Source organism: Colletotrichum aenigma (assembly GCF_013390185.1).
Source record: "Colletotrichum aenigma strain Cg56 chromosome Unknown KSG_Cg56_contig04, whole genome shotgun sequence".
Taxonomy (NCBI): domain Eukaryota; kingdom Fungi; phylum Ascomycota; class Sordariomycetes; order Glomerellales; family Glomerellaceae; genus Colletotrichum; species Colletotrichum aenigma.
In genome coordinates this window covers 3,576,654-3,598,922 of record NW_023500910.1, presented here as the reverse complement: position 1 = coordinate 3,598,922, position 22,269 = coordinate 3,576,654, and the positions used below count along the sequence as shown (strand labels likewise).

General features: G+C 54.3%; 6 protein-coding genes across 6 annotated transcripts; 3 read left to right on the top strand and 3 right to left on the bottom strand.

Moving 5' to 3' along the window:
• Positions 1–4,795: 4,795 nt before the first annotated feature.
• On the bottom strand, positions 4,796–6,387 carry AOS1 (DNA damage tolerance protein RHC31; the record flags this gene model as incomplete). Its single annotated transcript, XM_037322088.1, has 2 exons — positions 4,796–5,973; positions 6,024–6,387. 2 exons carry the CDS (start codon positions 6,385–6,387, stop codon positions 4,796–4,798), a joined length of 1,542 nt encoding a protein of 513 aa, XP_037180250.1.
• A 1,057-nt stretch (positions 6,388–7,444) lies between these two features.
• Positions 7,445–9,485, top strand: CGCA056_v006838 (uncharacterized protein; the record flags this gene model as incomplete). The annotated part of the gene is made up of 4 exons (XM_037322087.1): positions 7,445–7,448; positions 7,522–7,911; positions 7,968–8,682; positions 8,732–9,485. The coding sequence occupies 4 exons, from the start codon at positions 7,445–7,447 to the stop codon at positions 9,483–9,485; spliced, it is 1,863 nt and encodes a 620-aa protein (XP_037180249.1).
• Positions 9,486–10,350: 865 nt separating this feature from the next.
• Positions 10,351–11,073, top strand: DYR (Dihydrofolate reductase; the record flags this gene model as incomplete). The annotated part of the gene is made up of 2 exons (XM_037322086.1): positions 10,351–10,485; positions 10,576–11,073. 2 exons carry the CDS (start codon positions 10,351–10,353, stop codon positions 11,071–11,073), a joined length of 633 nt encoding a protein of 210 aa, XP_037179179.1.
• Positions 11,074–11,254: 181 nt separating this feature from the next.
• On the bottom strand, positions 11,255–12,355 carry cbp3 (CBP3-like protein; the record flags this gene model as incomplete). The annotated part of the gene is made up of 2 exons (XM_037322085.1): positions 11,255–11,868; positions 11,932–12,355. 2 exons carry the CDS (start codon positions 12,353–12,355, stop codon positions 11,255–11,257), a joined length of 1,038 nt encoding a protein of 345 aa, XP_037179178.1.
• Positions 12,356–13,057: 702 nt separating this feature from the next.
• On the bottom strand, positions 13,058–14,495 carry CGCA056_v006835 (3-oxoacyl-[acyl-carrier-protein] synthase; the record flags this gene model as incomplete). The annotated part of the gene is made up of 3 exons (XM_037322084.1): positions 13,058–13,219; positions 13,309–14,031; positions 14,091–14,495. 3 exons carry the CDS (start codon positions 14,493–14,495, stop codon positions 13,058–13,060), a joined length of 1,290 nt encoding a protein of 429 aa, XP_037179177.1.
• Positions 14,496–16,428: 1,933 nt separating this feature from the next.
• isp4-5 (Sexual differentiation process protein isp4) lies at positions 16,429–19,115 on the top strand (the record flags this gene model as incomplete). The annotated part of the gene is made up of 4 exons (XM_037322083.1): positions 16,429–17,266; positions 17,320–18,074; positions 18,127–18,332; positions 18,386–19,115. The coding sequence occupies 4 exons, from the start codon at positions 16,429–16,431 to the stop codon at positions 19,113–19,115; spliced, it is 2,529 nt and encodes an 842-aa protein (XP_037179176.1).
• Positions 19,116–22,269: the final 3,154 nt, after the last annotated feature.

The window sequence follows — 22,269 nt, the reverse complement described above, 5'->3', positions numbered from 1 at the left end:
CTCGTGGACCAAAGTCTGCCGCGCCCAAGTCTGGCAAGTCGGAGATCCTCCCTGCCCTTAGGCCGGAGCCTGCCAAGCGTGGTCGCGGCCGTCCCAAGAAGAACCCGAGACCTGAGGGGTATGCTACTCGAGCCGCCACCGCGGCGGCATCGGTTGAAGAAGAATCTTGCAACGTAACTGCAGGCAAAACTACCCTTTAGCCTGCTACCAATCCTGTTGGAGCTGAACCAAGACGAGTGCACCAGTCGCCAGAACATCTACATTTCGAGCCATTATCGAGCCCTTGGCTTTGAAGCCATAAGAAGGCAGTCTTCACATTAGACAAAATCTATCGCCCAACCCCGGAGTCAAAGGGTTAAAGAACAACCGCACACGATTCATACAAACATATTTTGCACACAGAGGAAAGGGATAGGAAAAGCGAAACCCTCTTGTATTATTATCTTGATTAGCTTTGGTTTATACCAGGGAGTGTGATCTCCCGTTGGAACGATTGAGAGCTAGGACTGAAAAGTCAGGATGGCTCCTTCGCAGCGAGGCAATGTCTGTCTCGCTCTGAAGTTTGACTGAGAGCTAGGACTGAAAAGTCGGTGGAGGCTTTCTTAAGGATATGAAAGCTAGGGTCGAAAGGCCGGAGTCAAAGTACTCCAATAGATTTGGCATGATAATGAATACGAAAAAAATGGATTGGCTCTCAAAGTTGATTCTCACCGAGCGCTGATTTTATGTGGTATGTCAGTATGTTCGAGGGACTGCCACCCCCACGACCCTTCTATGGCTTTTGAAGACTGGTCGTAGATCCTTGGAGATGCTGCGAAGGAGCCCTGTCGTCGTCGATAATCAGGCGTTTTGCCGGCACCCCGATGTTAGATGTTGTGGCATGTCTATGCTCGTGACCAGTGTCCCTTAAATACGAATAAGTAGAATTCGTGGTGTGCATGTTCAGTGTGAATACTGGTCATCAATAATCACAAAATGAAGTCGGGGGACGGCGTGCCGAAACTGAGTTCCGGTCGGCCGCCTACGCCATCAAGAACAGCCCAACCGCAGCAGCAACAACACCAGCAGCAGCATAGAGATCAGAGTCTGTTTGGTCTTTCTCTATGATTGGGTGCTGTGTTGATATCAGGAACAAAACGTGTTTCTAGATTGGTGCCTACACCAGATCTTATAGAATGTCCCCTGAGACGCATAGAAGTTGGTCGGTTACTGAAAAGAGGTTATATTTAAGGCCGGGCCTTTACATGGTGACCTCTTGAAATCCACAATCCAGCCGCTTCTCAAGTCTTTCGTGCTGGGGTTTATCAATACTCACGAGAGCAAGTGTTTGAGATGTTGACGGCGTCTTGCGTAGGTCACGAAGTCCACAGAAACCTTTCTTCGTCGATCGCCGTGGTCGTCGGCTTGGTACCTCCTACGAATCACAGAGAAAATGCGACGACCCAATAAGCACGATTTGACTCTCTGATGCTGGTAGAAGTAGATGCCATACGAATTCTCAGTGCTGCGAATACTGTCAAGACAACAAGAGTGGCAGTCATCGCGATTTTGCCTTGATCCCTCGACACGACCGTGCAACAATGGACTCTGGCTTGCTTTCGGCATGTTGCGAATCATGATCTCCCACGCGTCGAAGGAATCTCCCACTGGGTCTTGTTATCCAAGAGATCAACCTACCACTAAGCTACAAGACATAGATAACTCCAGTGGCCCTGAAGGCAGGTCAGTCTTGCGGTCTACTTAACTTCAGACGCCTGGATGCCGTTCCGTCGCGGAATATATGTCAAAGCTCCATGGTCAAATCCAAATACTTAGCTGATGGAAGTCTCTGCAGATGCTTAGGCGGTGATTATCAAAGGTCGTGTGTCACTCGTGTTTGAGAAGAGCACTGCAGGAGACCTCGGCTTAGCTTTCGTCCTAAAGTGACAATCAACCTGTCCAAGCCCTTTTCTCTCCTTGATATCTTCAGTCTCAAATTCCATAGCAATAACTTTAAGTGCCATCCGCCTGCTGTGTCTTCACAAAATCTACTTGTGGTCTATCTGTGATGTATCGGATGTCTAACCAATCAGATCGGATGGAATCATACGAATTTATTGCCGCTGTATGTGATGAGACTCCCGCTGTAAATATAACTTATGACCATCGATGTAACACATGGACATATAGTCTTGCAGAACTCAAGTGAAATAACTATATAAAACACGAAGCTAACATTTCTTATGGGAATGATTACGAAATCATGCGGATGATAGCTTATTGTTCCTGGATAGCCGCGTCTCCAAGGCCACAGACTGTTTGGGAGCACCCCCTCAGTCGATCCCAGGTGAGAAGCCCCTTTGAACATCGTGAATACCCAAAAGATGCAATCACGGACGATGACGGATAAGAACTGGTTGGTCCTCAGGTTTCCATTTGCTTTTTGATACCAAAGTTGTGATAAGACAAGAGGGTGGACATGTCCAATGAACCGCTTTTGCTTACATGTCCGAAATGATGCGCAACGCGATTCGTGTCTAAAGAAACCCCAAAACAATCCACCATGTTTCGACACTATTTACAGCGCCGTCTCGAGAGGCTACCGTAATCTCAAAGCTACTTGAAGATATAACACGAAATTCTTGAAATTAGTATGAAATAAGGAGGGCTTTCCATCGAGGGATTGGCCAAACAAATGACAATGGCCGGGACGTGCGATAGTGTTGCGCTTGCTTCAACCTAGGTTTGGGCATGCTGCGACCGAGGACATTTGATGATATTAGATAAGAGTACTAGATTTATTCAAAATATCAAGTCGTGATCTCCGTCTCTGTTGGTTTGTATTTTCCTTTGATTACTATACTAGGAATGCCTCTTGGATATTTGCTCCATGCCAACAATCTTGTCTGATTCCAAATAACATTCCACCACACTCGTCTCTGTTATTCGATGGCTGGGCAATAGAAAGCACAAGAAGGCAAGATATGACGTGCGTACCGCTTCTGATCTCCAAAGACAGAAAATGCCGTCTTATAACGTCGTCCAGATGGAGTGCTGACTAGGTTAACAGTCAACAATCCGTTCATGCGGCCACACTTACTGCTTTGTGAACATAAGAGAGATGAAATATTTATCGGCACTCATTCCTGCAACGAAATTGTGCTTGCATGGCCTGGCGTCAGCAAACTAGGTTGGTTCATGAGATGGCAGACGTTCAAAGTCTTCCCAGGATGACGCCCCGAGTACTCGTCCCGTGACGTGAGCTACCGACAGACTGGCCATCTCCTGACTTATTCTACGTAAATAATTTTAAGAAGATGCCGAAACTTTTAGCTTTGAGTAGAACAAGATGCTGCTCCTAGCAAAAGCCCCTGAAATAGGAGGGACTTGGGGCGGTCACTACACAGCAGGAGAGATGTAGAGTCTGGATATGGAAAGATTTACCTGCAGCCCTATTTGATGTCATGAGAAGAAACTAGACTGAGCAAAAGGTGAAACTGGCTAGGTTTAGATTGGGGATTTTCGCATGTGCTGGCAATGGAAAGGGGGTGAGGTCATAAATATTGCAAAAGTCTACGGATACGTGAGACGGCAGATTGGGGGAAGGATTTGTAGACATTGACTCCCGAAGTTTTCCAGACTCAAGACCATGATTGCCTATAAGGCATGAACAAGAAGAATCTACCATATGGCAAATACTGTGGGCGACCTAATAGAAACGGCCGTGATGACGACTCCGGATAATCACAGAACAGAGATAGGACGTAGTTGCATAGGTGTTGACATGTTGGGCAAGGACCGGCAGAAAGTAGGCTGGCACTGCGTCATACACGCAAAAGTTGGGAAAGTGCAGGTGGAATATGGTGACCATTGTGGGTGAGGAGAGAGTAGATTTGATCACTCAGAAGGAGCGTTGACGGCAGTCTGTCGATCCCTGCGCAGGAACCTTATCTGAGATGATTGGTCAGAGAACCCTGAAAGCTGGGAACAAAGGCAGTGATTCACAGCGAACACCTTTTGCTGCCTACCTAGATGAGTTGCAACGTGAAAGCAAGCAGGCAGCACCCGCCCCTCCTGCCTAGACTGTGAGTCTACATACTTGGGGAAAAAATCACCTTGGGATCTCAACAGCTACTGGGACATCTTTCTGGCATATGGCCTGGTCAGTAGATCACAGCATTAAAAATAAACCGTTGGTCAGATGGCTCTGTTAACATCTGCACGGCGCTCTGGTTCGACGCTCCATATGGGCACAGAGCGTATAACACTTTTTTTTTTTTTTTTCATCCTTCTTTTTTAAATAGTCTCTTTGAGACTCATGAGAGCTATCTGGCTCTGGATAGTTTCTTTCCTCGTCGGTTTTCCACTTCGTAATCTTATGGCAGGTCCTTCGACTCGCCGGACCAAGTGGGCAGCCACGGCCCTTGATCAAGCGGTGTATAATACCTATCAACCTGCTGGAAGATGCTTCCTCTGCCAATACTACTGCTGGTCATCAAAAGAAATGTCAAATGGCAGCGCATTTAGCGAGATGGAACCAGAAGAGTTCAAGATCACATCCCGCAAGTGAACCCGATCGACCGTCTCTGAGCGTGAGCAACGTCTTTTTGGGTTATTACAGTGTAGCTAATATTACATATCTCCGAGCCATTTCTCCCTCTCCAGGTGAAGGTATTGAGATGGAGCATCCTGTAACTCAATTCCTGGCAGTCAAATTGTTGTACACACCACCCCCGGCCCATGTATTTTGAGGTTTTCAAGCGTGGCAGTCTACGCTGCCATCATACCTTGGTTGATCTAATGCGATATAGACGGCTTACTGAGTCATGATGGCATTACCAAAGTCCACCGTGCCGTCCATGTTCATCATCATGCTGGGGTCAGGGACCATAGCGCCTCCGTTAGGCATGAGACCGCTCGGCGCAGCAAGAGAGAGCAGACCCCTGCCCAGCTCACCGACGGGGTGCAGCGGGTAGACTGACGCTTCCATGCTGTTACCATCGAAGACGACCATGTTCTGAATCGGCTGCTGTGTCTGGCCGAGAACGTTGATGACATCCTGGGCAAGCTGTCCTCCAAGAATGGCCGTGACGGGTGCCATCTCGCTGCCAATGTTCTGCAAGAAGCTCCTGAGGACCTCTGAACGGAGAGTCTCGGACGGCAGACCGAGCTGGGCATGCTTGGCCGTCGCGAGCTTGGTGAACAGTCCCAAATCCTCCTTATTGTGATTGGGCAGACGACTGCCGTTGAGGACCTGGAAATCCCAGAGAGCTCGCAAGCAGGAGAGGACGGGGCTGACGGCTTTCCTGCGACGCGGGCTCTTGGCGTACTCCTCAGGCAACGTGGCACCGTCACTAGCCAGGTACCAGGTCGAGTAGAGTTCGCGCTTCGTAACCACCTCGATAGTCTTGCCGCCCTCCTTCTTCGTGTTCACGGCAACAACGCTGCGGGTCCGCGTCTCGGGCTGCAGCTTGGTTGCCATGTTGCCGAGATCTCTCTCAATGACGTAGTCGTGCTCGATCAGGTCGGAGAAGATGAAGCCGTACATGCCTTGGGTGCCGGCGGCGTAGAAAGACTTCTGGTGCAGACGGGTAGCGGTGTTGATGATGTTCAGGGAGTCGGGGTCGAGGTCGGTAGCGATGACGATGTCAAAGGCGGAGAAGTAGCTCGTTCCCTTGGACTTGATGCCCTCGGCGTCGACATGGACATTGACGCGCGGGTTAAGCTTGCGAATAGCGGCAGCAGCAGCGTGAGCGCGGTTCTGGCCGACGTGGTTCTCCTCTTCAGAAAGAAAGAATTGCGAGCCAAGGTCTGACTCAGAGACGACGGCACCGTCAAGGATGGTGAGGGTGCCGATGCCGGCGAGCACGAGGTTCTTGGCGATCTCGTTGGCGAGAGCCTTCATGGTGATGAGAAGGATGTTTGCGTTGCGGATCTTCTCCTGGGCCTTCATACCCCAGAGGCGAATCTGACGGTCGTAGAGCGCGATCTCATCTGGAAAGGGTCAATAAGGGCGTACAAAGACAGAAGTGAGAGATTCATACCTGCGGTCATCGCGTTGGCAGGAACACTTGGCAACGCGCCGTTGTTCATGAGCATTTGCTGCGCGTCTGGCTGCAGAAGCTGAGGCATGAACATCTCGCCCGTAGGCAACATGCCGGGGAGAATTTCCGGCATAGCTCCTGGCATGACTTCCTGCAAAGCGTCAGGAAGCACCTGGTCCATGGATGCATGCAAGTTGGGGTTGAAGCCGTTAGCCATGTCGGGCATGGGATGGCTTGGGATAGAGACTTGTTGAGGCTGTGGCTGTGGAGGTGCTGCGGTGGTCTCAACTGCAGCGGCAGGCGCAACCGCTGGTGCAGCAGCCTCTGGGGCGGGCTTATCTTGAGGCTGTGATTGCTCCTCCATGCTGATCTAGTGAGATGAAATTGAGATGGGCTGAGGAAGGCGCGATGGATGCGCAATCGGTGGTGGTCGCGTCGTTTGGACGAGTTCAGCTGATGGCCGATTCGTCGGGGGGGATCTTGAGATAAGTTTGCGCCAGGCACTGACTGATGAGATGCGCGACGCAGCGAATCGGTAAGAGGAAAGTGAAACCGGATCGAGCGAGCTGGGCGTAGGCGAGGGTTTACGAGGGTCGCAGTGTTCGGGTCGGAGGCAGCTTTTGCTGCAATCGCAAGTGAGCAGATCAAGTCGCTAAAATGACGTCGCCGGCTGAAGAGTTGATGTTGATATAAGGCCTCAGCTCATGAAGCAAAGCAAGGCTGAAGGCCGGAGAGGTTCACTAAGAGAGAGAGAGGCAGAGACAGAGACGCCAGCAAACAGAAATTGTTAACGTGACGACCAAGGCGCAAGGCACGTCCAACGCAGGCCCCGGACTGGCACGGATAACGCGCTAAAGCCACGCTTAATTGATACCTTACTCTCCAGCACGAATGCGTGCAAATCAGAAGTAGCTGCTATCAATTATCGGCGCTGCCTCCTTCCCTGCATCACGGGCAGTTCTTACAGGCACGGAACCCCGCGATGGACAGGGCCAGGGGCTTACTTTAGCGGGTGCATCAGGGCGATCCCACCACTGACACTGTTCGTTTGCTTGCCTCCCTCCTGCTGGATTGGACTTTCGAGTAGCCGTCCAACTTCAACCATCAACCAACCAACTTCCGCCCTTTACTGCCCTGCTGACGACACGCCGAGCTGCTGCGACGGCCACTCGCGCCAGGATCCTCTGGTTTTCTCGAAAATATCGCTTCCATACCTCTTAGAGCATTTCGAACCCATCAGCATCTCGTTCCTCGTTTGCGACGATTAATGGTAGCCTTCACCGATCGGCCCCCCGCCTGCAAACGCTTCGTGTGTGAGTGCAACCCCCCCCCCAGTGGAGGAGGTTCCGCCCTCGTCTTCGAGCCCTATCTTCGGCAGCCTGCAGACTCGAACTGCCGGCTCCTCTCCTGCACAGCTTCCGATGTGTTCGCCTGGTCACCTAATCAGTTCTTCAGGTGCATGCATTCTTTGACTGGTTTTGTGCAGCTTGATGTGCAGTTGACCACGACCTCAGCACCGTCAGCTTCCCTCGAAGCCACCGCCCGTCGAACCCACATTTCTTACGTCGATTCGGAACCGCCAACCCTCCTACGACCTCTGGCCACCTGACACTGAGGACCGACGAGCTTTGCGAGCCGCTCCTGTCTTCTGGTGTCTGCGTCGCTGGACCCTCAAAATCGTCCTCTGACGAAGCATGTCGTCACAGCGGCCAGACCCGAGTCAGAACCCTCAACGGCGAGATCAAGACTTTCCGCCCCTACCGCCATATCGCAGACTCCCCCCGCTACCGCCCTTGCCTTCGAACCGCGGCCCTCGTCCCCCGCTTCCCCCTCGGCACCGTCTCTGGGGAGCTGAACCTTACGCATCCCACGGAGATCAGGAAGATCCGTACGACACAGACGACACGGGAGACATCGTCCGAGCTGCACGACGACAGATGGCAGACAGGCACTTCCAGGCGGAATACGACGAACTTCTGGGGAACTTCGTGGGCAACACCCTGAGTGATCTGACTGCTTTCATTTCATCGGCGTCAGATCCTGTCTTGGAGCGCTCACGGAATCGTAATCAAGCGACTGGCTTGTTGGAGACCCTACAGAACGACCAAAGACCAGAGGACGACTCCCGGCGCCCGGCCACACAACTGCCCCCAGTTTTTGGCTACCGAACTATCCGATCCTTGAACGGCCGACAGCGACACGACGTCGGCGCTGAAGACGATTTGGAGGCGGTTAGAGCATTGTGGAACCAGAGAGCTCAGTACAGCTCATCACCCTTTTCTCCGCCCAGGATGCCTCCAAATCTATCCCCACCAAATCTGTCACCACTTCCGCAGTCGGAGGAGTACCCCGAGGAGAACCGACGTGTCAAGAGGAGGAAGCTGGATTCTGAAAGAGCCTCGCAGAGTTTCAAGGGTTTTCGATATGGAAGATACGGCCAGGTCGAGCCAGGCCAGCTGAAGATGGAAATCCTGAGCTGCGACGGAGGACTATTCGAAAACGGGTCTTCATATGCTTACGACAACATACTAAGAGACGACAAGACCGTCTATTGCACGCAGTCTAATCGTTGCAATATCATACTGAAGCACCAGGGTGCGACGCCGTTCAGTTTGAAAGAGCTCGTGATCAAGGCTCCGGCTTTGAATTACTCCTCGCCGTAAGTCGGCCTTGCGCAGAGCCACAGATTGTGACTGACGCTTTCGTAGTGTACGAGAGGGCATGGTATTCGTATCCATGCACCAGGATGAGGTCTTGACGCGAACGGCACAATATGAGATTCAATATGCTTCATTGAGATCAGGCCGATCATCGTCCACAAGACCGCTGGCCCCAATCATCTCTATTCGGCACCATGAGGACGGAACTACCGTGACCAGGACACACACTCGGCAGAGACGGATGTACAGTATGGACGGGGAAGATGACGAAAACGAGCAGCGGACGGCACAAATACCCGCAGAGTTCACAAGTCAGCTGCCACCTTTCAACATCACAACCGAGTGCAGCTACGAGGAGACGGATGACGAAGATACACCAAGAATCTCGGTCAGTAGGCGAGCACCGAATAGAATCGGATCGCTGCCGTTCGAAAGCGATAGTAGCGATGATGGGAACCCGTTCGCGTCGGACAGGTATGATTTTGAAGATTATTCTTTCAACAACAGACGCCGAGACCCGTCGGATATGTCTCTGGCAGAGGCTGTTGAGGCCACTCAGATGGCCACCCAAGAAGCTGTCCGAGCTGTGGGCGGTGAATTAATGGCGCCGCACGCCAAGTTCTTCATCGAGAAGGACAAGAGCAAGTGTACCATACGGTTTGACCCCCCAGTCTCGGGGCGGTTCATTCTCCTCAAGATGTGGAGCAGCAGCCGTGCATCTGGAAGCAACATTGATATACAAGCGGTTCTCGCAAAGGGCTTCGCGGGGCCTCGGTATTTCCCTTCGGTGGAACTGCGATGAGATCGGGGAGAGGATGAACACGACCTGAATTTCCTAATATTAGTAAGGTGGCTTCATAACTCATGACGGGACGTCGAATGGAGTTCTTGGCAGTGGCGCAAAGTGGAATCGTGATGAGAAATCACATTATTATATACCATATAAATTTATTCGAGGCTTCATCACCTGAGCGTGGGATTCGGGGTGATACATGACCCTGTTCAGACTGACATGGCTAAAGACGGCGGGGGCGATAGCTCTCATCTCAGGCGACAGCCTATATGTTCTTGCTTCTGCTGCTTTGTTGTCAACCGGCGAGAAGAGCAAAGTGGCCCAGCGGTCAGGTCAGCGCAATCGCAGCGCCCTAGTGTCCATATCTGATCGGTGGGGTTTAAGGGTTCAAATGAATTCTTTTGACATTTGAACTTTTTTCCCCTTTCTTTCTTTTCTTTCTGAGGCGAGTCCCCCAATTTCTTCTATCGCTCAGCGACGATAAATCTGAACTTGAAAAAAGTTTCTAGGAAATATCACGAATAGATGCTACACTTGTTTCCCAGGTCCTGATAAATGATCAAATTTGTTGTCTTGACCGTTGTCATCGCGGTTTGTCTCGGAGGTGTAGTCTGATTCGATGGTTCGTTGGGGGACCAAACCCACCAATCGCCCGCCTTGTGCAAGCCATTTTCGTCCTCACCTCGTCCCGCAAAACCTAGAATGAACCGCAATTCGTCGTTCATCCTGCTTTCTCAGTGAACATTCAGTACAAGCAAGCCAGCCCAATAACCCAACACCTAGCTAGCTATTTAGCAACTGTCTTAAAACTGAGTTTGACCAAACCTGCCATCTGGAAAGCGGAGCATAGCGCAAACACACAACGTCGTCAAAAATGAGCCACGAACTCACACTCATCGTCGCGGCGACGCGCAACATGGGCATCGGAGCCAAAGGGGGCCTCCCCTGGACGGGTTTGAAAAAGGAGATGGCCTACTTTGCGCGCGTGACCAAGAGGCTTCCAGCTCAGGTAACCTTCTTCCGCCCTCATTCCTCACTCAACCGACGGCAACCCAACACAACACACCACAAATGCACCCAGACTAACACACATCACCAGGCCCCCTCCGGCGCAAAGAATGCAGTGATCATGGGCCGCAAAACATGGGACAGCATCCCCCCGCGCTTCCGCCCTCTCAAGGGCCGCCTCAACATTGTCATCTCCCGCTCCCACCCTCCCTTCGACTCCTCCGCCGCGACCCCGGCGGACTACGACAAGGAGCCCGTCAAGGTCGGCTCGCTCGAGCAGGCCCTCGCCTTCGTGCGCAGCCGGCCCGGTGAGGAGGTCAGCAGCAAGGTCTTCGTCATCGGCGGCGCGCAGATCTACGGCGCCGCGCTGGAGCTGCCCGAGGCGAAGCGGGTGCTCCTGACGAGGGTGCTGGGCGACTTTGGGTGCGATGCGTTCTTCCCGCTCAAGCTTGGCGGCGAGGACGCGGCGGAGGGGTGGAAGAGGAGGGAGAAGCGGGAGCTGAACGAGTGGGTTGGCGAGGAGGTTGAAGGGGGCGAGATTGAGGAGAACGGCACGCGATATGAGTTCCAGATGTGGGAGAAGGCATAAGATGAGTGTTTTTTCATTCCTTGTTTGGTCTCCAATGGAGACTCAGACATGTCTACTGTTACGGCCCTTGTTTGGGTCGTGAGCATCATCATCCATGGTGACGCCTCTAGTATGCCGGTGGTTGTACAGAATTACAAGCGTATTGCCATGATGGTACAAAAAAGAAGCGCATTCCAGCTCTTTACAAAACCTTGGCAGCAGCCTCCTTTAATGACTCAACCTCCTCGTACACGGCGCCCTGCCTCTCCGCAACCGGCTCAGGCGGCGGCAGCTCCTCCCCCTTCGCGCCCAGCGTCCCAAACTCCCCCTTCAGCTCCGGCGCAAACGCGTCCACGAGCTTGAACATGTCCTTCAGGTCCCGTCTGAACACCGTCCGCGGGTCCACCAGCAAGTCCTCCACGGCGCCGGCCTCGAGGTCGCGCAGGCTGGCGCGGATCCACGCGACGACGGCGGCGACCTGGCGCATGTCGGCGTCCTCGCGGGACTTGAACAGGTTGCGCCAGACGGCGGCGCCGAGGACGCGGTCGTCCTTGACGATGCCCTCGTCGTAGGCGGCGATAAGGCCGCGCCATTGCACGAATATCTCCTTGAGGTAGCGCTGGCGCAGCGCGGACGACGTCATGCCGTGGTTGAGGTGCATCATGCGCTCGCAGTCGAAGAAGAACTGGTCGATGAACTGGTGCTGCAGGGCCTGGGCTGCATCGCGGTCGAGGCAGCGGAGGCGGGCTAGGACGATGTACATGTGCAGCATAGTGGTCTGGGACCAGGAGGAGAATGAAGGCTGGAGGTCGAGGGCTGTTTGTGGTGGGCAATCATGTTAGCATCTTGGGATATCTTATGGCGGGGTATAATGCCTACCTTCGAGCCAGGGACCCTGAGCCTCGCCGACTTCCTCGCCGTCCTCCGTCATCCTCACCGTCTCGTTGTGGCGGTCTTGCTCGGAAATCTTGTACAGGGCAGGCTTGGCGCAGGCACCGTACAGCGCCTCGAGACGGTTCGTCGTCAAGGAAGCCGCCATCGTCTTGGGTGCCGCGGCGAGCATGCCCGCGCGGATCGCCTGCTTGAAGCTTGCGCCTTTAACATCTTTCCTGGGCACAGATTGACTGAAATGTCTCGTTCCGCTCGCCGCTGTCGAACTCGTAGTTTGGGTTGCCGGGGCAGAAGAGGCTATCGCACGGCGGGCGAGGGCGTTCTGGGTCGAAGATGCACTTGAAAGTTCTGCGGTGGCTCGTAGACTCCGGGCTAGGAGCCGGGCTTGATAACGGCAGCTCTGGCAGGCCATGTTGCGAGGTTGTTCGAATTGAATTTCAGCTGCGCATGAGATTCGATGTTGCAGGGGAGGGTATCGACGAATTGGGGCGGGCCTTTTTCTTGGGTCAGCTCGGGCCCGGCTTCGCGAGGCTCAAAGTCTGAACGTCATCCAAAAAATTCATGAACACATCGAATTGGAAATTTCGAGCTAGCGCGCATGTGCCAGATCGGCGGAACTTCGGGTCATCTACCTGTTCACGGTGCGATGTGCACTTCGCACGGTGACTGTAAGGTATCTCGATATCGTTAACTATCCTTATTACACCTTTTATTAGGGAAGTCTCATCCCTTGCATGAACAATGGCAGAGTTCTATTGATGACCAGGAATAGCCAAGTCGACTGATCGCGTGTTCAGACCAGAAACTTCAAATTCTGGAGACGGACTCCGAAATTTGACAACTGACCGGCGGGTATCTCCAGCCTCAAGCTTCCCGTCTTGAGGTGAGTTCGACAAATATAGTTGGCGCCATTCGCGCCTCCCATTGCGGTTATCGGCAATTCTATCTCACACACGTGGTGTATCCAGTTGCACAGAGGTGATGACGACGACAAGCTTCGGCCCATCTCGTATATGTCTATTCGCAAAGTCTGAGCCAGACTGATGAGATGCTGCGACGAGACGGGCGCCTTCGTCGCAACATGCTTCGTTCTTTCCCGGTCGACGAACCGTCCTTATCGGACTTTGGAAAAAACCAACGAGGCATTCGTGCCGCCGAAGCCAAAGCTATTGGACATGGCAACGTTAACCTGTTTCGCTTGTGCTTTGAGGGGTACCAGATTCATGGATCCCCCGACATCTGAGTTTTCGAGATTCAGAGTAGGCGGCACAACATCCTTTGATAGAGTCAGTGGTGTTCATTGGGCCAAAGTCTGGGGAAGATAAAGTTTCGGTTTCAGAAAAAATAGCCGCGACCTATACTCACCTCAGCCACTGATAGCACGGCAAACATGGCTTCGATCGCGCCAGCCGCCCCCAGTAGATGCCCAACTGCGCCCTTGGTGCTGCTCACGGTTATCTGCGACTCGTCCGCGTGGCCTTCCACACCCGTCATGATGCTTCGAATTGCGGAAGCTTCTGCGACATCACCCACCTGTGTCGCCGTTGCATGGGCATTAACGTAGCTCACATCGGCCGGTGGGATGCCCGCGTTCTTCAGGGCAGCCTTCATGGCGCGGAAAGCGCCGTGGCCGTCGTCTCGCGGAGCCGTCATGTGATTTGCGTCGCCGCTGCAGCCGTAGCCCCTGACCTCCGCGTAGATGTGCGCACCCCGGGCCCTGGCGTGCTCGAGTTCCTCCAGGACCAGAACTGCCGCACCCTCCGAGACGACGAAACCATTACGGTCGCGGTCGAAGGGACGACAGCTGGCGTGGGGGTTGTGGTTGTAGGCCGTGGAGAGGGACCTTGCCCTCCCGAAACCTGCAAATGTCAAGGGATGGATGCAGGACTCTGTTCCGCCAGCAACCATGACGTCGGCATCGCCAAAAGCAATGAATCGCATCGCGTCGCCAATGGAATGCGCGCCGGTTGTGCAGGCGGTTGTAACGGCATGGTTAGGGCCTTGCAGGCCGTATTTCATGGAGACATGGCCAGCGGCCAGGTTGATGAGAATTTTGGGGACGAACAGCGGCGAAACCTTCTTGTAGCCCTATCCGAACAGACTTTAGCTTGGCTTCGCTCGTCGATCACTGCGGCTCAAATCCTCACTTGTTGGTTGAATGCCAAGCTCGTCTCGTAAATCTCTTCCAGATTGCCGATACCACTGCCCAGACAAACTCCCGTCGCTTCCAGGTCGTCTTGGCTTTCCGGCTTCCATGCGGCATCCTTCATGGCCATATCCGCACAGGCCACGGCATATTGGGCAAACTTGGACATGCGACGTTGTTCCGTGGCGTTGAGCCAGTCGGACGGTCGCCACTGTTCTGGACCTGTGCCATGGCTGGGGACTACACCAGCAACCGTGCTTGTCAGATCCTTCCAATGCTTCTGTGGCTCGAAGTTGGCGACGCTGGTGATGGCGGACTCTCCAGCCAGCAGCCGGTTCCATGTATTGCGCACGCCGACACCGAAGGGCGAGATGGCGCCGAGCCCTGTCACGACAACTCGTCGCATGATCCGGCCATGTCCAGGATAACGGCGATCTGTGGTGTGTGGTTACTTTTGCCTTATAAACGCACCGGAATATAAACGGCGTGAAGATAAACGGCAAGGAAGGGCAAAAGGCGGGGGAAAATGGGGCGTTGCCGTGATTCGCCCGATAAGAATTGAGAGAGAAGACGAGGGTCTGAGAAGAGCACGGCCAGGTATGAAGTGCAGTGTCAAGTGTCAGGCCAAGCCGGGTGTGGCTAAGGAGTCGAGGATTGAAGTCGGAACAATGTTAGAGACTGCGCTGCAGACTTGCAGTAGAAGCCGCGGTCGGGTCGCTTCTGCTGCGCCGCACAGATGCAAGTTTTAGCGCGATCTTAACAGAGAGACAGCTCGGATAAGGTACGTACCGCTTGAGGCTGCAGGGGGAGAGAAATGCAACCACACTGTGCTGCCAGGGGCTGTCATAGCGACGACCACGCAACATTTGGAGGCAGTAGGGCATGTTAGGGCGCCATTTCATAGTGCTGTCACAGTGTCGAGATCTGACGGCCGTCGCCGAGAGCAGATTGCAGCGGGAAGCGGGGGACACTAACGTGGTCGCTGCAATTGGGTCAGGTCCCCTATTGGCGGCGGGCAGCTCCAGAGAACTGGTTCCAGCCAACGGGGTCTCTGCGCCGCAAACGCAACGCAACGCTGCGCAACGACATACGTTGCGACTGCGACTCGACTGCACATGCTGCTGTCGCTCACTCACTCAATCACCTCTCACTCTCACCTCCATCCAACGTACCCCCACGACCCGCGAAACCTTCACCTCTCTGCTGCGTCTGCGCTTTGCACTCACTCACCACCACCACAACACCACGTCGATTGCGACTGAAGGGGTGACATCCTTATCCAACCCTTTGGATCCCTCTTCCATGCGCGCTTCAGGGGCCGCCCAACCCAATACGCGAGAAAGAACGAACTCCCCGGCGGACGACATCTCAACTTGCCATTGAGCCACGTTTCAGACAAGACCGTCGTCCTTGCATTCCAAATCGCCATCACCACCGCCCAGGCTAAACCAGCCGAGAGAAACAATACCACTGCCGCCAGGAACAAGAGGCAACACCCCAATTTTGGCTTTGCTGTCTGGCAGGGTCTCCCATCGCACTTCGGTCGACGCGGCACCCAAACACGACGTCCTTTCATCCCCGCAACTTGCGGCTCTCACCTCTCGGCCCTCAACTCGCCACACCCACACGCATCTGTGCTGAGTTGTGCCGCAGCTTGGTTTCAGCGTCGCATTTGTTTCCCTTCTTATCGATTGGCCTCTCTCGTCCTATGAGCCTGTACATCGCCTTAGTCCAACCTTCTCGCTCGAGCATTGATACCAGTCGGGACATACGCCTTCCTTGAGACTAGCCCATTTCATGCCTTCGCACACCATCGTCCTCGACATCTGTGGCCGTCCGATCATCGCCCATCCCACATCTCATACCCTCGACGTTGCCTCCCTCCAGCCATCCTCCTCGCCCGCCTTCAGTCTGATCCCGGTTCGCTGATCGCCCCTACTTCTCCTCTGCCGAGCATCACCCTGTCTCCCCCAGAGCACGGGGCCAGTCATCTACTCATCGACCCTGCGGCCCTGCAGGTTGATTCACCTCGAGTTCCGCGTCCAATCACGCCACCGCTGGCCTTGAGAAATTCATCAGAGAGGCTTATCGGGTACATCCAAAAGGTTCCCATTAGCGTTTGCTTCATGTTCGTCTGGGATCGGCGCTCGTAGCTCAGCGGGTTCCCCTCGACCCGTCTCTCTCTCCCAACGCACAGCACATCCGCCTGTGCCGTAGTAGACACTTTAGACTCTCCCCTATATAGAAACCCACTGCCTTCTTCCTCTTTTGGACGTTTAAGCCCTTGCGTCGATGATTGTGCTCCCTCGCTGTCAATCCAGTCTGGGAATACCTTCAATATGGCCCAACCATCACATGCACAGTCGTCTGGCACGGCTTCCGCACCCATGATGGTAGACCACGATCGCGGGTACGACGACAAACAGGAAGGGGTTGAAGTCAGTGGGCGCGAGATCAACCCTGCCTCCGACTCGATCACGTCGAGATATCAAGAACGGCCTGATCCGGTCGAGGACTTGAAGGAGCGCCTCTCGCAATGGGGTGAGTCTAGTGTCTATGCCGGCTACTCTGATGATGAAGAGCAAGGGTCCGAACATGAACTTCTTTTAGATCCCAATCTGCCCGAAGAATACGACTCGAGAGTCCAGAAGGCGGCGACCACGCCTACCGAAGAGGTTGACGATGAGTTGGCTATGAAGGCCGAGGAGGAGGAGGACTCACCGTATCCCGAAGTCCGCGCCGCCGTCCGCAACTACGACGAAGATGTACCATGCAACACGATCCGAGCATGGACTATTGGTTTGCTGCTGGTTACCGTCGGTGCCTCGATGAACACGCTGTTCTCGTTACGCCAGCCGTCTATCGGTCTTGGGCCTCTAATTGCCCAGATTATCGCCTGGCCTATGGGACACGGCTGGGCCAAGGTTATGCCCACGAAGCAATTCAAGACGTTCGGTATCAAGTGGAGTTTGAACCCGGGTCCGTTTAACGTTAAGGAGCATTCCATCATCGTCGTCATGGCGGGTGTCTCCTTCTCCGTTGCCTACGCCACGGATATCATTTTGGCTCAGGTTGTCTTCTACAAGCAGGATTTCGGCATCCTCTTCCAGCTGCTATTGACGATTTCGACACAATCCCTTGGCTACGGAATCGCCGGCATTATGAGAAAGTTCCTCGGTGAGTTGGTACGCGAGCAGGGCGGTGTGTTGGTTTGCTAATGTCAACGTCAGTCTATCCGGCCGCCATGATCTGGCCCGGAAACCTGGTCTCCGTCACTCTGATGAACGCCATGTACGAGAAGAATGACCGCCCCGACCCGAGCTTCATCGGTGGCTCCATGCCGCGATATAAATGGTTCTCGATCATCGTTTTGGCTTCGTTCTGCTACTACTGGATCCCGGGTTTCCTCGCGCAGTTCCTCAGCATCATGGCCTTCGCCACTTGGATTGCACCGAACAACGTCATCGTCAACCAACTGTTTGGCGGCACAAGCGGTCTGTCGCTGCTGCCACTGACCCTCGACTGGACTCAGATCTCCGGTTTCGTCGGCTCCCCTCTCATCCCTCCATGGCACGCCATTGCCAACACCCTGATCGGTGTTGTCACCTTCTTCCTTATCGGCGCCTCAGCCTTCCACTACAGCGGCGTGTGGTACGCCCAATACCTGCCCATGAGTGACTCGGGCACCTACGACAACACCGGCAGCCCGTACAACACAAGCCGTATCTTGACCCCCCAGCTGACGCTGAATGAGGAGGCGTACAAGGCCTACTCGCCACTGTTTATCAGCACGACATTTGCCATCTCTTACGGCCTTTCATTCGCCGCTATCGCCTCCCTCATTGTCTACACTTACCTGCACAACGGCAAGCAGATTTGGGCTCAGTACCGCGGCAGCACCAAGGAGAAGCCCGATATCCACATGAAGCTTATGAAGAAGTACAAAGAGGCGCCTACGTGGTGGTACATGGGCCTGTTCGTCATTGTGAGTGCTCAGGCGCCGAAATCCTTCCGTCGCTTACTGACCTGAACTCTAGATGCTTGGCGTCGGCTTCGTTGCTGTCCTCGCGTATCCGACCAACCTGAGCTGGTGGGCTTTCCTCCTGGCTGTCGTCATCTCCTTCAGCTTCTCTCTGCCCATCGGTATCATTCAGGCCATCACGAACAACCAGATTGGTCTGAACGTGCTCACGGAGTTCATCTACGGTTACATCCAGCCCGGACGACCTCTCGCCCTCATGATGTAAGCTCTTCATTTCCCTCTTACCCTTCGCGCCTCGCTGACACCCTCCACAGTTTCAAGACCTTCGGCTACATCACCATGTCTCAGGCCCTCAGCTTTGTCTCCGACCTCAAGTTCGGTCACTACATGAAGATCCCGCCCCGCACAATGTTCATGTGCCAGGTCGTCGCCACGACCTTCTCCTGCTTCATCCAGATCGCCGTCCTCAACGCCGCACTGAAGAACATCCCCGACGTCTGCACCCCGCACCAGGAGAACAAGTTCTCCTGCCCCGGTGGCCGCGTCTTCTTCGCCGCCTCCGTCATCTGGGGTCTCATCGGCCCTGCGCGCATGTTCTCCCCGGGCCAGGTGTACTCGGGCCTCTTCATCTTCTTCGGCGTCGGCGCCATCACCCCCGTTATCTTCTACTTCGCCGCCCTCAAGTGGCCCAAGAGCCCTATCAAGTACCTCATGGCCCCCGTCATCTTCGGCGGCGCCGGCGCCATCCCGCCCGCCACCCCGCTCAACTACCTCAGTTGGGGCATCGTCGGCTACATCTTCCAGCACTACATCCGCAAGAAGCACTTTGGCTGGTGGTCGCGCCTCAACTACCTCACCTCGTCCGGCCTGGACCTGGGTCTCGCACTTGCGACGCTGGTCATCTTCCTGGCCTTCACGCTCAACAAGATCGAGCCGCCAAAGTGGTGGGGCAACGACATCGTCACATCAACAATGGATGCGCAGGGCACTGCGATCCAGATGACGCCGCCTCCGGGTCAGAAGTTTGGACCGACGCACTGGTAGAGAGAAAAGAGGTGTGTGTGTGCATGTGTGTGCGGGTTTGCGACGGCGTTGGGTCTATGGGAGTCACACAAACTCATTTTGATATAGGGACAACAAGGGATTGGGTGAATTGGGAAAACCAAGGTTGGGATTACTAAGAGATGGTAGATGGCTGGTAACCACGATACTTAGCTGCTTCAATTATTGTGTATATTCTGTACTCAGCCGCGCTACGCCGACTTTTTTGTCTAATCTTACTCGTTGTTTCTGTACACGGACTGCGTCTTGGTGGACTACTTGTGTTATCGACTGTTTACTGTCTACGCAACGTGAACCGAGGGCATTGCGGAGTGAAGACAGAAAAAGCAGCACCACTTCAGTAAGGCGAGACAGTCACATTTGGCCATCAAATGATCAAACGTGAAAAGCCTGTCTGAGCCTCGTAGTGTTCCCTGTCACGGATCGTATAGGAAGATATCTTCAAAGCAGTAAGTAGAGCCGCGCCGCAACCACGCAGTCACTGATGCGCGCTGCGCCCCACGCGTGGTGTACAATCGAACCATCACCCATCTTACAGGCATCGATAACAAAGACCGGATATGCAGCCTCGGCATTCTCACACCGAGCCAGAACCCCATAGCGAAGCAACAAGAACCGTAGATCTTTACAACACACGGATTCTTGGCTCTTGTTGGTTCAGAACGCCACACAATGTTTGTGAAACCAAGCAGCGTAGTAACGGTACCCGAAACTAAGAGCGTCGCATCGGCGGTGGACTGTGCCTGTCTGCTGAGTGGAAACAGTCGAGTTTTGATGGGTGGGGCCCGCGCGCGGCGGTGGTGTTCAACTCCGTTAATCCGCTGTGGAGGCGCTAACGGTTCGGGGCAAACGGCCGGGGCCATGGGGCACTGCAACGGGGCGAGCGGGCAGGTCCAGTCAAGACTCGAGACTCAAGTCACAGGGAAGAGGCGCTGGAGTGGCCCAGGCCCTCCCTCCTCTTAGTGTCCTTCATGCGTTGAAGTTTCGTTGGGGGCGAAAAACAAGTCCATACATAAAATCGGCACTAGAACACAATGGAGCCTCCAAGTTTCGAACCATTGTTTCTTGTGCATGTTGTGGATGGACCAGAGTCTCCGATTCTTGCCAGCCACGGCCTGAATGCTCGAAGCCTCCCCCGCGGAAGGCTGGGAGGGGCGGAGTCGGCGGGAAGAAACACAGAGTCAGGACGATGTTGTCATTGTCTGTGCTTTCGTGTGAGGGCAGGTGTCATTGGGTTTGCCAAGGGCATCTCGATGATTTCTGTTGCCCCAATTTGACGACGAGTCAGGGTTTTTGAGTGACGTTATGATATTGGAGCTTTTTCGGGAGGGTGTATCTCAAATGGACAATTGCGAAATGCCGGCCGGACGAGTGGGCACTCCATGATGGAGGTTCCATTCACTGTTGATTCCCACAAGAGAGGGAGCCAAGAGGGGCCTTCTTGATGTGGGCGGCGAGGTTGACTGAGTGTAACGGGGCAGAGGGGGTATCCATTGTTCAGGTAGAGGCGGCACCGGCAAATGGGGCCTAGATTCTGTTGGTGGTGATGTTGCCCGATGTCGTACTGCCTGTCGCTCGTCAAATCAGAGGCCTGTAAGATGGAGATGTGGTCACTGCAAAATCGGCCGAACCTTCTGTCACCTCGGGAATGTTGACGCCAGTCCCCATCTCCGGTGTCTATGCAGGGGCAAGTGGGATGGGATGGGATGGGATGGGATGGGATGGGATGGGATGTGATCCAGAGAAGGCCCGGTCTGGGAGGATGCAGACGAGGACGGGATGCAGACAACAATGCAACTTCCTGGACAACCTTGATTTGATTTGCACTTTCCCACTCTATTTGCATGCCCATTCCTCATCGCTAATATTTGCTTATTCCTCGGCAGCCGCCAATCAGACTCTCTCGATTTCACCCTTTCAGAACCCATTCACGCGGGCAATGTTCCCTTTCCCCCTCCAACTCCACGCCGGTATGCACAAATCGTACGAAGAAATCAGCGACCAGGCTCATCTGGATCACGGATTCACCGTTGGGGCTAGTTCACCGCCACCAGAAGCCCTATATCCCAGCACACCGGCCGGCCTATCGGAATTTGATTTCGGCCGCAGGTGGCTTGACTGAACCCCGACCACTAGCTCCACGCCTAGAGCTGTCACCCTCGTGGAATGTCTTTACAACCTGAACCTGCAGAAGGGCAGAGGCAAGGAGGCTAACGACGACCATCCAAAACACAGTTGCACTCAAAGTGGCTGGAACGACCAATGACCTGCATGAACAGCGGTCGATCTCAACCGCCCGCCGACTGACACCCATCGTGACGCACGAAATCCCATCATGCTTCCTTCTTCCTCGACACCTCACTCCACAGACACTTGGCTTCCATCCCTCGACATCGAAAGTCATTGTTGCATTGCAGCTGCATTTGGCGCCCCTCCAATCCGCCGCGGCGGGGACGCCACTTCAACGTGCCACTCGCATGCCCCCTTGGCTTGGGCTTGAGGTAATCGCGACCTCCGAGTGCTTCCCAATCCTGAGAAGGCCTGGAGCCGCCTGCCGCTTCTGTTCTCGCCCAAACCACTTGGTCCTGTGCCAAAGCTCTGAGACATCCCACTGAGAATGGCTTGGGCTCCGATAGACATCAAGTCCACCACGGAGAATCTTCCGCAACCAATTAGGTCCAGTGGATCACGATACATCAGCAATGCAGAGACGATGGGTTCTCAGACGATGACTCCTGCAAGACTAATGCGCCGCACAGACATGCTATTATCACGTTGCCCTCACTGACCCTAACCCAGCAAACCTCTCTGATTCGCGCCACTTTTCGCCGGTCGTTGGAGACCTCTCCAGAAGATGCCGTGAAGGAGTCTAGCCTCCGTCTCTTGCCCGGCAAAATGCACAGATGACCACCTTCTCCGCCTGCTGACGGTTTACCGACTCCATGGAACTTTGTCAGTGGCTTCTGCGCCGCTCGCAGGTTATGCAGCCCGCTCAGTTGGGAAGCTTGCGGCCATTGACACCCAACTAACACCGGCACATCCGTTGAGGTATCATTGCGTCGCTTCTGCAAATTCTGCCTTTTCAAACTGGGGACAAAGCCCGTGACATGGCGATCCTGGCAACTCGGCTGGCTCA